We start from the raw sequence: 12733 nt of genomic DNA on the forward strand, positions 1-12733 counted from the left end.
GCCTGAAGCTCTGGGGTTGAGGGCTCTGTAGAGGAAACGGGCCGGGGGGCACCACTTTGTTCAGCGTTTCAGGGGGCTTGCACTGTATTTTAAAGTCCTCGATCCGCCTGTTCCCTCCTGCCTTACCTCACTACTCTCCTATTCCAACCCAGCCCGCACACAGTTCCTCTAATGCCAACCTTCTCGCTGTATCTCGATGTCATCTATTTCGCTGCCCACCTCTCGCCCACATCCTGCCTCTGGCCTGGAATGCCCTCCCTCCTTCCTCATATCAGCTCGATAATTGCTCTCCCCCACTTCAAAATCTTATTGAAGGCCCATCTCCACCAAGAAGCCTTCCCTCCTCTCCTCTCCTCCCACTCCCTTCTGCGCCGCTCTTACTTGCTCCTTCCTTCATCCTCCCTCCCATCCCCACATCAAATATATATATATATATCTGCATATATATATATTCAATTGTATTTATTGAGCGCTTACTGTGTCCAGAGCACTGTATTAAGTGCTTGGAAAGTACAATTCAGCAACAGAGACAATTTCTGCCCACAACGGGCTCATAGTGTATTTATTTATTAATTTATTTATCTATTTATATATATAAATGTGTCTACACTGCTAGACTGTGAGCTCACTGGGGGCAGGAATGTGTATGTTTGTTGTTCTACTGCACTCTCCCAAGTGCTTAGTACAGTGCTTTGTACATAGTAAGCGCTCAATAAATACGATTGAACGAATAAAAGAATATCTGACAAACAATGAATCTCTCCCCATTCAGGGCCCTATTGAAGGCCCATCTCCTCCAAGAGGCCTTCCCTGACCAAGTCCTCCTTTCCTCTTCTCCCACTCCCTTCTGCGTCACCCTGCCTTGCATGAGAAGCAGCGTGGCTCAGTGGAAAGAGCCCGGGCTTGGGAGCCAGAGGTCGTGGGTTCTAATCCCAGCTCTGCCTCTTGTCAGCTGTGTGACCTTGGGCAAGTCACTTAACTTCTCTAGGCCTCAGTTCCCTCATCTGTAAAATGGGGATGAAGGCTGAGCCTCATGTGGTATAACTTGATGACCTTGTATCTACCCCAGCGCTTAGAACAGTGCTTGGTAAATAGTAAGCGCTTAACAAATACCAACATCATTATTATTATTATTCATCCCCCACTCCCAGAATCTTAATAATCTAATAATAATAATCTAATAATAATAATAATAATAATAATGATGATGATGGCATTTATTAAGCACTTACTACGTGCAAAGCACTGTTCTAAGCACTGGGGAGGATACAAGGTGATCAGGTTGTCCCATGGGGGGCTCACAGTCTTAATCCCTATTTTACAGATGAGGTAACTGAGGCACAGAGAAGTAAAGTGACTTGCCCAAAGTCACACAGCTGACAACTGGCGGAGTCAGTAATTGAACCCATGATCTCTGACTCCAAAGCCTGTGCTCTTTCCACTGAGCCACACTGCTCATTTATGTCCCTCTCTGTCATTTATTCCTTTCTATTCATGTCTGTCTCCCCCTCTAGACTGTAAGCTGGTTGTGGGCAGGGAATATGTCTCTTATGTCTCTTATATTGCTCTACTGTCCTCGCCCAAGTGCTCAGTCCTGTGTTCTGCACGTAGAAAATGCTTTTAGACTGTGAGCACACTGTTGGGTAGGGACCGTCTCTATATGTTGCCAACTTGTACTTCCCAAGCGCTTAGTACAGTGCTCTGCACACAGTAAGCGCTCAATAAATACGATTGATTGATTGATTGATTCATAAATATGACTGACTGAGCAGCTGAGGGGTGGTGCTGGCGGTGGTGAGGAGCAGGGGTGTTTGGAAGGGGAAGCAGCATGGCTCAGTGGAAAGAGCCCGGACTTGGGAGTCAGAGGTCAGGGGTTCTAATCCCGGCTCTGCCACTTGTCAGCTGTGTGACTTTGGGCAAGTCACTTAACTTCTCTGGGCCTCAGTTCCCTCATCTGTAAAATGGGGATTAAGACTGTGGGCCCCACGTGGGACAACCTTGATTACCTTGTATCCCCCCAGCGCTTAGAAAAGTGCTTGGCACATAGTAAGCGCTTAACAAATACCAACATTATTACTATTATTTGGAGAGGCAGCGGGAGCACACAGTAAGTGCTCACTTCATTCATTCATTCAATCGTATTTACTGAGCGCTTACTGCGTGCAGAGCACTGTACTAAGTGCTTGGGAAAGTACAAGTTGGCAACATATAGAGACGGTCCCTACCCAACAACGGGAATAAATACAATTGAATGAGATGGCGGGGTGAGGGGTGTTCGGCTGGTGACTGAGGCCTGGGCACGAACAGCTGCCGGAGTGGGGGTGCTGGTCTGCCCTCAGGGCCCCCCCAGTCTGAGGGGATCGGGTCAGCTCCTCCCAGAGCCCCTACCACAGCCCAACCTCCCACTGGGCACCGGAGCGGGGGCCGGGGGAGGGGCTTTCTTCTGCCAGGCCCTCAATAATAATAATGGTAGTATTTGTTAAGTGCTTATGATGTGCCAAGCGCTGTTCTAAGCGCTGGGGTAGATGCAAGGTAATCAGGTTGTTCCACGTGGGGCTCACAGTCTTCATCCCCAGATGAGGTAACTGAGGCCCAGAGAAGTGAACTGGCTTGCCCAAGGTCACACAGCAGACATGGGGCGGAGCCGGGAGTAGAACTCACGTCTTCTGACTCCCAAGCCTGGGCTCTCTCCACTAGGCCACGCTGCTTCTCTACATCTGTCAGACTCTCATTCGTTCATGCATTCAGTGTATTTATTGAGCACTTACTGTGTGCAAAGCACTCTCCCAAACAGTACAATCAATCAATCAATAGTATTTATTGAGCGCTTACTGTGTGCAGAGCACTGTACTAAGCGCTTGGGAAGTACAGTGCTTTGCACCAAGTAGACTGTCAGCTCCTTGACGGCAGCGAGCGCGTCGGCTCACTCCAACCCGGCTCAGAGAGAAGCAGCGTAGCTCAGTGGAAAGAGCCCGGGCTTTGGAGTCAGAGGTCGTGGGTTTAAATCCCAGCTCTGCCACTTGTCAGCTATGTGACTGTGGGCAAGTAACTTAACTTCTCTGTGCCTCATCTGTAAAATGGGGATTAAGACTGTGGGACAACCTGATCACCTTGTAACCTCCCCAATGCTTAGAACAGTGCTTTGCACATAGTAAGCACTTAATAAATGCCATTAAAACAAAAAGTGTTCGACCAATCCTACTGACGGATCGGATCGCCTGACCCCTCTACGCCTGTCACGGGCTGGGAATGCGACTGTTTATCGTTACGTTGTGCTCTCCCAAGCGCTCAGTCCAGTCCTCTGCTCACAGTAAGCGCCCAATAAATACCAGTGACTGTGTGACTGGCTGGCTGGCGCTCCAGCCGACACTTACGATGATGACCACACGGAAGGTGGTCCCGAGGGGCTTGGCCACCTTGCTGAGGAGGTCGAAGCTGACGATGTTGATCAGGCCGCCCGCCAGCTTGTCCTTGCCCGTCACCAGGACGTTGGTGCTGCCCGGGCTCAGTGAGGGCAGCCAGCGCTGGAAGGCCTGGAAGAGGGGAGAGAAGCGGTGACTGCCTGTCGCTCAGTCGGTCCATCACATTTACTGAGCGCTTACTGTGTGCACAGCACTGTACCAAGATGATGGTACAACGGAATAACAGACACGTTCCCTGCCCGCGACGAGCTGACGGTCTAGAGGGGGAGATACACATGAAATAAAGAAATGACAGCTATGGACAAAAGAACCTCACCTCCCTTCTCTCCTTCTCCATCCAAGCCCATATCTCCGCTCCTCTGGTGCCGCTAACCTCCTCACTGGGCCTCGTTCTCGCCTGTCCCGCCGTTGACCCCCGGCCCACGTCCTTCCCCTGGCCTGGAATGCCCTCCCACCTCACAGCCGCCAAACTAACACACTTCTCCTCTTCAAAGCCCTACTGAGAGCTCATCTCCTCCAGGAGGCCTTCCCAGACCGAGCCCCCCTTTTCCTCTGCTCCACCTCCCCTCCCCACCACCGCAATTCCTTCCCTCTGCTCTACCCCCTTCCCCACCCCACAGCACTTGTGTATATTTGTACATATATATTACTTTATTTATTTTATTAATGATGTGCATATAGCTATAATTCTGTTTATCTATTTTGGTGGAATTGATGCCTGTCTACTTGTTTTCTTGCTGACTCCCCCCTTCTAGACTGTGAGCCCATTGTTGGGTAGGGATTGTCTCTATCTGTTGCCGAATCGTACTTTCCAAGTGCTCTGCACACAGTAAGCGCTCAATAATAATAATGATAATGGCATTTGCTAAGCGCTTACTATGTACCAAGCACTGTTGTAAGTGCTGGGGTAGATACAAGGTAATCAGGTTGTCCCACATGGGGCTCACAGTCTTAATCCCCATTTTACAGATGAGGTAACTGAGGCACAGAGAAGTGTCTTGCCCAAAGTCACACAGCTGACAAGTGGCAGAGCTGGGATGAGAACCCAAGACCCCAGGCTCCAAGCCCGTGCTCTTTCCACTGAGCCATGCTGCTTCTCAATAAAAATGAATGAATGAATGAACGAATGAATGAAAATGGGGATTGAGATCAGGAGCCCCACATGGGACAGGGACTGTGTCCAACTCAATTTGCCTGGATCCATGCCGGCGCTTAGTACAGTGCCTATTACATAACAATTACTCCCCCCCCGCCTTCAAAGCCTTATTGCAGGCCCATCTCCTCCAAGAGGCCTTCCCAGACTAAGCCCTATTTTTCATCATTTCCCAAGTCCTTCTGCGTGGCCCTGATTTGCTCCCTTTGCCCTTCCCCCTGGTCCCAGCCCAACACCACCTATATATCCATATATATATATATATATATATATATATATATATATATATATGTATATATATATATACACACACACACACACACATAAATATATATGTATATATTTGTTATTTTATTTACTTGTATTGATGTCTGTCTCCCCTGTTCTAGACTTTGAGCTCATTGTGGGCAGAGAATGTAACTGTTTATCACTCTATTGAACCTTGCCAAGTGCTTAGTACAGCACTCTGCACATTCATTCATTCATTCAATCATATTTATTGAGCGCTTACTGTGTGCAGAGCACTGTACTAAGCGCTTAGGAAGTACAAGTTGGCAACATACAGAGACGGTCCCTACCCAACAGCAGGCTCACAGTCTAGAAGGGGGAGACAGACAACAAAACAGAACATATAAACCAAATAAAATAAATAGAAGAAATATGTACAAGTAAAATAAATAGAGTAATAAATACGTACAAACATATATACATATATATGGGTGCTGTGGGGAGGGGAAGGAGGTAAGGCGGGGGGATGGGGAGGGGGAGGAGGGGGAGAGGAAGGAGGGGGCTCAGTTTGGGAAGAACTCCTGAACTGTCACTTCACTTCTCTGGGCCTCAGTTCCCTCATCTGGAAAGTGGGGATGAAGATGGTGAGCCCCATGTGGGACAATCTGATCATCCTGGATCGCCCCTGGCGCTTAGAACGGTGCCGGGCACGTACTAAGCATTTAACTGAGGACAATATTATTACTTTTACCCCCATTTTCCAGCTGAGGTGACCGAGGCCCAGAGAAGTGAAGTGAGGCGGTGGGTTCCTGGGTCCCTTCCCGTCGGGCCCCGGCCCTGGCCCCGGTGGGCGATCCGTCCTAAAGGCCGCGTTGCCCGGGCCCCTGGGGGCGGGCACACACCATTCATTCATTCAATCGTATTTATTGAGCACTTACTGTGTGCAGAGCACTGTACTAAGCGCTTATCGGGGCACAACGGCGTGGCTCGGTGGAAAGAGCCTGGGCTGGGGAGCCAGAGGTCGTGGGTTCTAATCCCGCCTCCGCCACTTGTCTGCTGGGTGACTTTGGGCAAGTCATTTCACCGGGCCTCAGTGACCTCATCTGTCAAATGGGGATGGGGCTCGTGAGCCCCCCGTGGGACAACCTGGTCACCTTGTACCCTCCCCAGCGCTTAGAACGGTGCTTGGCACATAGTAAGCGCTTAACTTGTACTTCCCAAGCGCTTAGTCCAGTGCTCTCTGCACACAGCAAGCACTCAATAAATACGATTGAATGAATGAATGAACAGATACCAGCATTATTATTATCCGGGCACCCACGGGGGGCCGGGGCGGATCTGTGTGCGGACCAAGGACCGGGGGGTTGGGCACACATTAAGCGCTTCATAAATATGATGGGATGAATGAATGAATGAACTTCTTAAGCGCTCACTCTTCTAAGTGCTGGGGTAGACCCAAGTCAATCAGGTTGGACACAGTCCCTGTCCCTCATGGGGCTCACACTCTTACCCCTATTTTACAGATGAGGTAATTGAGGCACAGAGAATTTAAGTGGCTTGCCTAAGGTCACACAAGAGACAGTGTCTGGCACATAGTAAGCGCTAACCAAATGCCCCATCGTTATTATTCTTATTATTCCTCCTTGAAAGGCTCGCTCCTCACTTCCTTTCTTGGAGGGAGCCAGTCCTCCTGTGTCTTCCCCGGCCGCCCGATCCCCACGTCCACACCCGCGCTGGGACAAACCTGCTCCCAGGTGAAGCGCACGGATGACGGGGTCACCACGAGCAGTGGCCATTCTTCCCGGTAGTATGCAGCGATGCAGATGGCCTGGATGGTCTTACCCAGGCCCATGTCGTCCGCGAGGAGCAAGCGCCCTTCCTTGGCGATGGCGAAGCTGAAAGGAGACAGGGCGATGAGGAATAATAATAATAACAGTATTTAAGTGCTTACTCTGTGGCAAGCGCTGTACTAAGCGCTGGGGTGGATACAAGCAAATTGGGTTGGATTAAGAGCTCAGTCTTAATCCCCATTCTGCCGATGAGGGAGAAGTGAAGTGACTTGCCCAAAAGTCACAGAGCAGACATGTGGTGGAGCTGGGATTAGAACCAATAACCTTCCGACTCCTAGACCCGGGTTCGAAACCCTACAATCCCACCCTCACGTCCACACCGCCGCCCACTGCCACCTCCAAATGGCCAGTGACCTTGGGCAAGTCACTTCACCGCTCTGGGCCCCAGTTCCCTCCGTCTGTAAAATGGGGATTGAGACCGTGAGCCTCACGTGGGACAGGGACTGCATCCAATTTGCTTGTATCCACCCCAGCGTTTAGTACAGTGCTTGGCACATAGTGATTAACTTAACCAATACCACAGTGATTATTATTACTTCTGGGCCGGAAGCGCTGCTCCCCGACAGGGTCGCCTGGCTTTGTTGAGCTGATCCTACATAGTCCCCACGTTTTCTAAATCTGCGGAGACTTTTTTTTAAATGGTCTTTGTTATGCGCTTACCACGTGCCCAGGCTATAGCAGAGAAGTAGCAGGGCTTAGTGGATACAGCCCGAGCCGGGGAGTCAGAATCCTAATCCTGGCTCCGCCACTTGTCTGTTGTGTGATTTTGCAAAAGTCATTAAACTTCTCTGGGTCTCAGTTCCCTCATCTGTAAAATGGGGATTAAAACTGTGAGCTCCAGGTGGGACAGGGGCTATGTCCAACCTAAGTCATTTGTATCTACCCCAGCGTTTAGAACGGTGCCTGGCAAATAGTAAGCACTTAACAAGTACCATAATTATTATTATTACTATTATTATTAAGCACTGTTCTAAGCGCTGGGACAAATGCAACGTACGAGGTCTCTCTCCTGCTTCAAAGCTTTACTGAAAGCCCACCTCCTCCAAGGGGCCTTTCCTAAGCCCTCATTTCCTCTTCTCCCACTCTCTTTTGCATCGCCCCCGCCCTTAGATTTGCACCCTTTATTCACCCCTCTTTCAGCCCCACAGCCCCATTCATGTCATATCCCTTATTTCTTTTTTTTAATATTACCGCCCGTCTCCCCCCAGCCAGCAAGCTCGCTGTCGGCAGGGCACGTGCCTGCAAGTGCTTAGTACAGTGCTCTGCACATATTAAGCACTCAATAAATATCAATTGATTGGAGGTGGGCAGCCGTGGCCCTGAGTTGGCTCACTCCTGGGGGCAAGGACCAGATGGGCAGCAGAAGTAGAAAGCTTCCCGGCCTCTCTGGCTCCAGCATTATGGCGAGATTTATCCAGCTCTCCAGCATCCCCTTGCCACATCATCATCATCATCATCATCATATTAATAGTAATAATAATTGTGGTACTTGTTAAGCACTTACAATATGTCAGGCACTGTTCTAAGCGTAGGAGTAGATACGAGATAATCGGGTTGGACACAGTCCCTGTCTCACATGGGGCTCATGAAATGAAAAAAAATGTGTATATGTGTACACACACACACACACAGCACATATATGTGTGTGTGTATATATATGCATGTATTATATGTATGTGTATATATATATATATATATATATATATATATATATATATATATATACCATTCTGGCTCAGTGGAAAGAGCATGGGCTTTGGAGTCAGAGGTCATGGGTTTGAATCCCGGCTCCACCAAATGTCAGCTGTGTGACTTTGGGCTAGTCACAACTTCTCTGTGCCTCAGTTACCTCATCTGTAAAATGGGGATTAAGACTGTGAGCCCCCCTGTGGGAAACCTGATCACCTTGTAACCTCCCCAGCACTTAGAACAGTGCTTTGCACGTAGTAAGCGCTTAATAAATGTCATAAATGTTTATATATATGTATATATATATATATATACACATATATGTAATTTATCTATTTATTTATATGAATGTCTGTCTCCCCCTCTAGACTGTGAGCTCGTTGTGGACAGGAATATGTCTGTTTTTACACTGCACTCTCCCAAGCGCTTAGTACGGTGCTCTGCATACACTAAGCACTCAATAAATACTATTGAATGAATCAAATGAATGAATCCCCATTTTCCAGATGAGGGAACTGAAGCCCAGAGAAGTGAAGTGACTTGCCCGAGGTCATACAGCAGACTAGTAGCGTGACTCAGTGCAAAGAGCATGGGCATGGGAATCAGAATGTCACGGGTTCTAATCCCAGCTCCGCCGCTTGTGAGCTGCGTAACTTTGGGCAAGTCACAACTTCTCTGCGCCTCAATTACCTCATCTGTAAAATGGGGACTAAGACTGTGAGCACCTAGTGGAACAACCTGATCACTTTGTATCACCCCCAGAGCTTAGAACAATGCTTCTCACATAATAAACACTTAACAAATGCCATCATTATTACTAGTGGGGGAGCCGGGACGAGAACCCAGGTCCTTCTTACTCCTGGGCCTGGGCTCAAGCCACTAGACCACACTGGTCCTCTGCCAGGGGGCGGAACGGAAAGCTAGGTTTCTCTCTGGATTTCAGGAAAAGCCCCCCACCTCGACCCCACGGACTCCCAACCCCCGCCTCATCCCCACACGACCTCCAAGATCCTCGCCGTCCCCCGCCACGTACTTGACCCCATCCCTCTGGAAGGGCATGAGACTGTTGACGAGCTGGGGGTCGACGCCGGAGAGGTCAGCCTCGGGGATGTCAGCGGGTCGGGGAGACGTCTTGTCCAGCTGGGCGGCGAAGGCCTGGAGCACGGGGCGGGGCAAGGGCTCCAGCCGGACACCCGGGAGCCCGTGTGCGGCCTGGACTGGGCGTGACAGACCCCCGGTCATCGTCAGCCGCGGCCCACGCCATGGCGGCAGCAGGCAAGCCCGACCAGGGGTGACCAGACGGGCCGGGCACGGGGGAGTGGGGAGCAACAGCCTCAGAGACTCGGGGAATTGAGGGTGTGCAGGTGACAATCTCCCTTCAAAGCCTTATTGAAGGCCCATCTCCTCCCGGAGGCCTTCCCTAAATCCCCCTTTCCTCTTCTCTCGTTCTCTTCTGTGTCGCCCTGACTCGCTCCCGTCATTAATCCCCCTCTCCCAGTCCAACAGCATTTACATCCATAACCGTCATTTATTTCTTTGTATTTATGTCTGTCTCCCCTTCTAGGCTATAAGCTCACTGTGGGCACGGAATGTGTCTTATATTGTTCTACTGTCCCCTTCTAAGCTCTTAGTACAGTGCTCTGCACAGAGTAAGCGCTCAATAAATACGACTGACTTACTGCGCCAAGTTCGTAACCTTGCCATTAGCTTTGCCTCATCCCTCTCCATCATCCTGCAGATTCAGTCAGTAGCGGCTTAGTGGAAAGAGTCCGGGCCTGGGAGTAAGAGGACGTGGGTTCCAATCCCGGCTCTGACACTTGTCTGCTGCGCGACCTTGGGCAAGCCACTTAACTTCTCAGTGTCTCAGTTACCTCATCTGTAAAATGGGGATTAAGACTGTGAGTCCCATGTGGGACAACCTGATTATCTTGTATCTCCCCCAGCACTAAGAACAGTGCTTGACACATAGTAAGAGCTTAACAAATACCATCACTATTATTATTATCAGTCAGTAGTATTTATTGAGTGCTCACTGTGTGCAGGACACTGTACTAAGCACTTGGGAGAGTACAATATAATGTTCTATCTGAATATTTCCAGAATCCGTCTTTTCTCCATCCCCACTGCCTCTGAGCCGATTGAGTTTTCGTCACATCCTGCCTCGACTACCACATCAGCCTCCTCGCTGACATTCCTGTCTCCAGCCTTGTTCCTCTCTAACCCATACTATTCTCTGCGACCCAGATTATTTTCCTGAAAAATAATAATAATAATGATGGCATTTTGTTAAGCGCTTAATATGTGCAAAGCAGTGTTCTAAGCGCTGGGGAGGTTACAGGGTGATCAGGTTGTCCCACGGGGGGCTCACAGTCTTAATCCCCATTTTACAGATGAGATAACTGAGGCCCAGAGAATTTAAGTGACTTGCCCAAAGTCACACAGCTGACAACTGGCAAAGCCGGGGTTTGAACCCACGACCTCTGACTCCAAAGCCCGTGCTCTTTCCATTGAGTCACTCTGCTTCTAAAAACCACTCAGTCTGTAGTTTCCCGTCCCACTAGTCCTTCTAATGGCTGCCCCTCCATCTTTGCGCAAGCTCAAAATCCTGCCCATTTGCTATAAGGCACAGATAAAGAAGCGGCGTGGCTTAGTGGGAAGATCACAGGCTTGGGAGTCAGAGGTCATGGATTCGAATCCTGGCTCCGCCACTTGTCAGCCGTGTGACTTTGGGCAAGTCACTTCATTTCTCTGTGTTACCTCATCTGTAAAATGGGGATTAAAACTTTGAACCCCATGTGGGGCAACCAAATGACCTTGTATCTACCCTGGTGCCTAGAACAGTGCTTGGCACTTAGTAAGCACTTAACAAATACCGTTATCATTATTATTATAGAGCACGGGCCTGGGAGCCAGAAGGTTGTGGGTTCTAATCCCAGCTCTGCCACTTGTCTTCTGGGTGGCTTTGGGCAAATCACTTCATTTCTCTGTGCCTCAGTTCCCTCATCTGGAAAATGGGGATTAAGACTGTGAGCCCCATATGAGCCTCATACAGGACAGGGACCGTGTCCAACATGATGTGCTTGTATCCACCCCAGCACTTAGTACGGTGCCTGGCACATAGTAAATACCACAATTATTATTATTATTACTACTTACCTATGTTTCTCCCACCTCACCCCCACTTTGCAATTTTTGTGCCCTTCAAGATAACCAATTAACTGTGCCTGACTCTCTTCTCTTTCACCATCAACCCTTTACTCACATCTTCCCTTCTGCCTGGGTTTTGGAAGTTCCCCTCTCTCTCTCTCTCTTGTCCCTCCATGGAAAATCCTTCTTTTCTCCCAGGTCCCTTGCTACCTTGGGATGCAGTCTCACCGAAGATCGCTCCCTGCTGTCTCCCCGCTTCTAGACTGTAAGCCCGGTATGGGCAGGAATTGTCTCTCTTCAATGCTGAATTGTAATTTCCAAGAGCTTATTACAGTGCTCTGCACACAGTAAATGCTCCATAAATACAATTGAGTGAATCCCGCCCAATCATCTACTCAATCATCTTCTGAGTCAGAAGGACCTGGGTTCTAATTCTGGCTTCGCCACTTGTCTGCTGGGTGACCTTGGGCAAGGGGGAACGAGTTTATGAGCAGCTGCAACAGTCCCTCTAAACTGTAAGCTCATTGTGGGCAGGGAATGTGTCTGTTTACTGTTGTATTGTACTCTCCCAAGCACTTAGTACAGTGCTCTTCACACAGTAAGCCATCAATAAAAAGACTGACTGAATGAATGAATGAATAAGTATAGCGATAATTGGGGAGAGGGAGGTTGTGGGGGGCTCAGGGAAGGGATTGGGAGGGGTGGGGTGGACGGGGACGGACACACTCACTCAGCTTCGAGTATTCTTCCAAGAGAAAGTTCCACTTGCGGGTCTTCCCATCTGTTGTGGGGAAAATAATGATGGCATTTGTTAAGCGCTTACTACGTGCCAAGCACTGTTCTAAACGTTGGGGGAGATAAAAGGTGATCAGGTTGTCCCACATGGGGCTCACAGTCTTAATCCCTGTTTTACAGATGAGGGAACTGAGGCACAGAGAAGTGAAGTGACTTGCCCAAAGTCATACAGTGGACAAGTGGCGGAGCCGGGATTAGAACCCACAACCTCTGACTCCCAAGCCCAGGCTCTTTCCACTGAGCCAAGTTGCTTCTTGTGAAAAGACACAAGAAGCCGTGAAACTTAGCCCGAATGGGAACGGTCACTGCCAGCTCTCCCGCAGGCAGGGGTTTGTGGGTTCTAATCCCAGCTCCGCCACTTATCAGCTGTGTGACTCTGGGCAAGTCACTTCACTTCTCTGTGCTTCAATGATCTCATCTGTCAAAAAGGGATTATGACTGGTAGCCCC

At 49.4% G+C, this 12733-nt stretch overlaps 1 protein-coding gene across 1 annotated transcript in view; it reads right to left on the reverse strand.

The window, feature by feature from the left end:
• Positions 1-12733, reverse strand: part of SMARCAL1 (SWI/SNF related, matrix associated, actin dependent regulator of chromatin, subfamily a like 1) — a 70331-nt gene that overhangs the window by 40810 nt on the left and 16788 nt on the right. Inside the window, exons 5-8 of the mRNA XM_038742452.1 lie at positions 12220-12270; positions 9376-9559; positions 6548-6698; positions 3375-3533 (exon numbers count right to left, since the gene is read on the reverse strand). Coding sequence (XP_038598380.1) covers positions 3375-3533; positions 6548-6698; positions 9376-9559; positions 12220-12270 — 545 coding nt within the window. The remainder of the gene's footprint in view (positions 1-3374; positions 3534-6547; positions 6699-9375; positions 9560-12219; positions 12271-12733) is intronic.

Source organism: Tachyglossus aculeatus, chromosome 1 (genome assembly GCF_015852505.1).
Source record: "Tachyglossus aculeatus isolate mTacAcu1 chromosome 1, mTacAcu1.pri, whole genome shotgun sequence".
Lineage (NCBI taxonomy): Eukaryota > Metazoa > Chordata > Mammalia > Monotremata > Tachyglossidae > Tachyglossus > Tachyglossus aculeatus.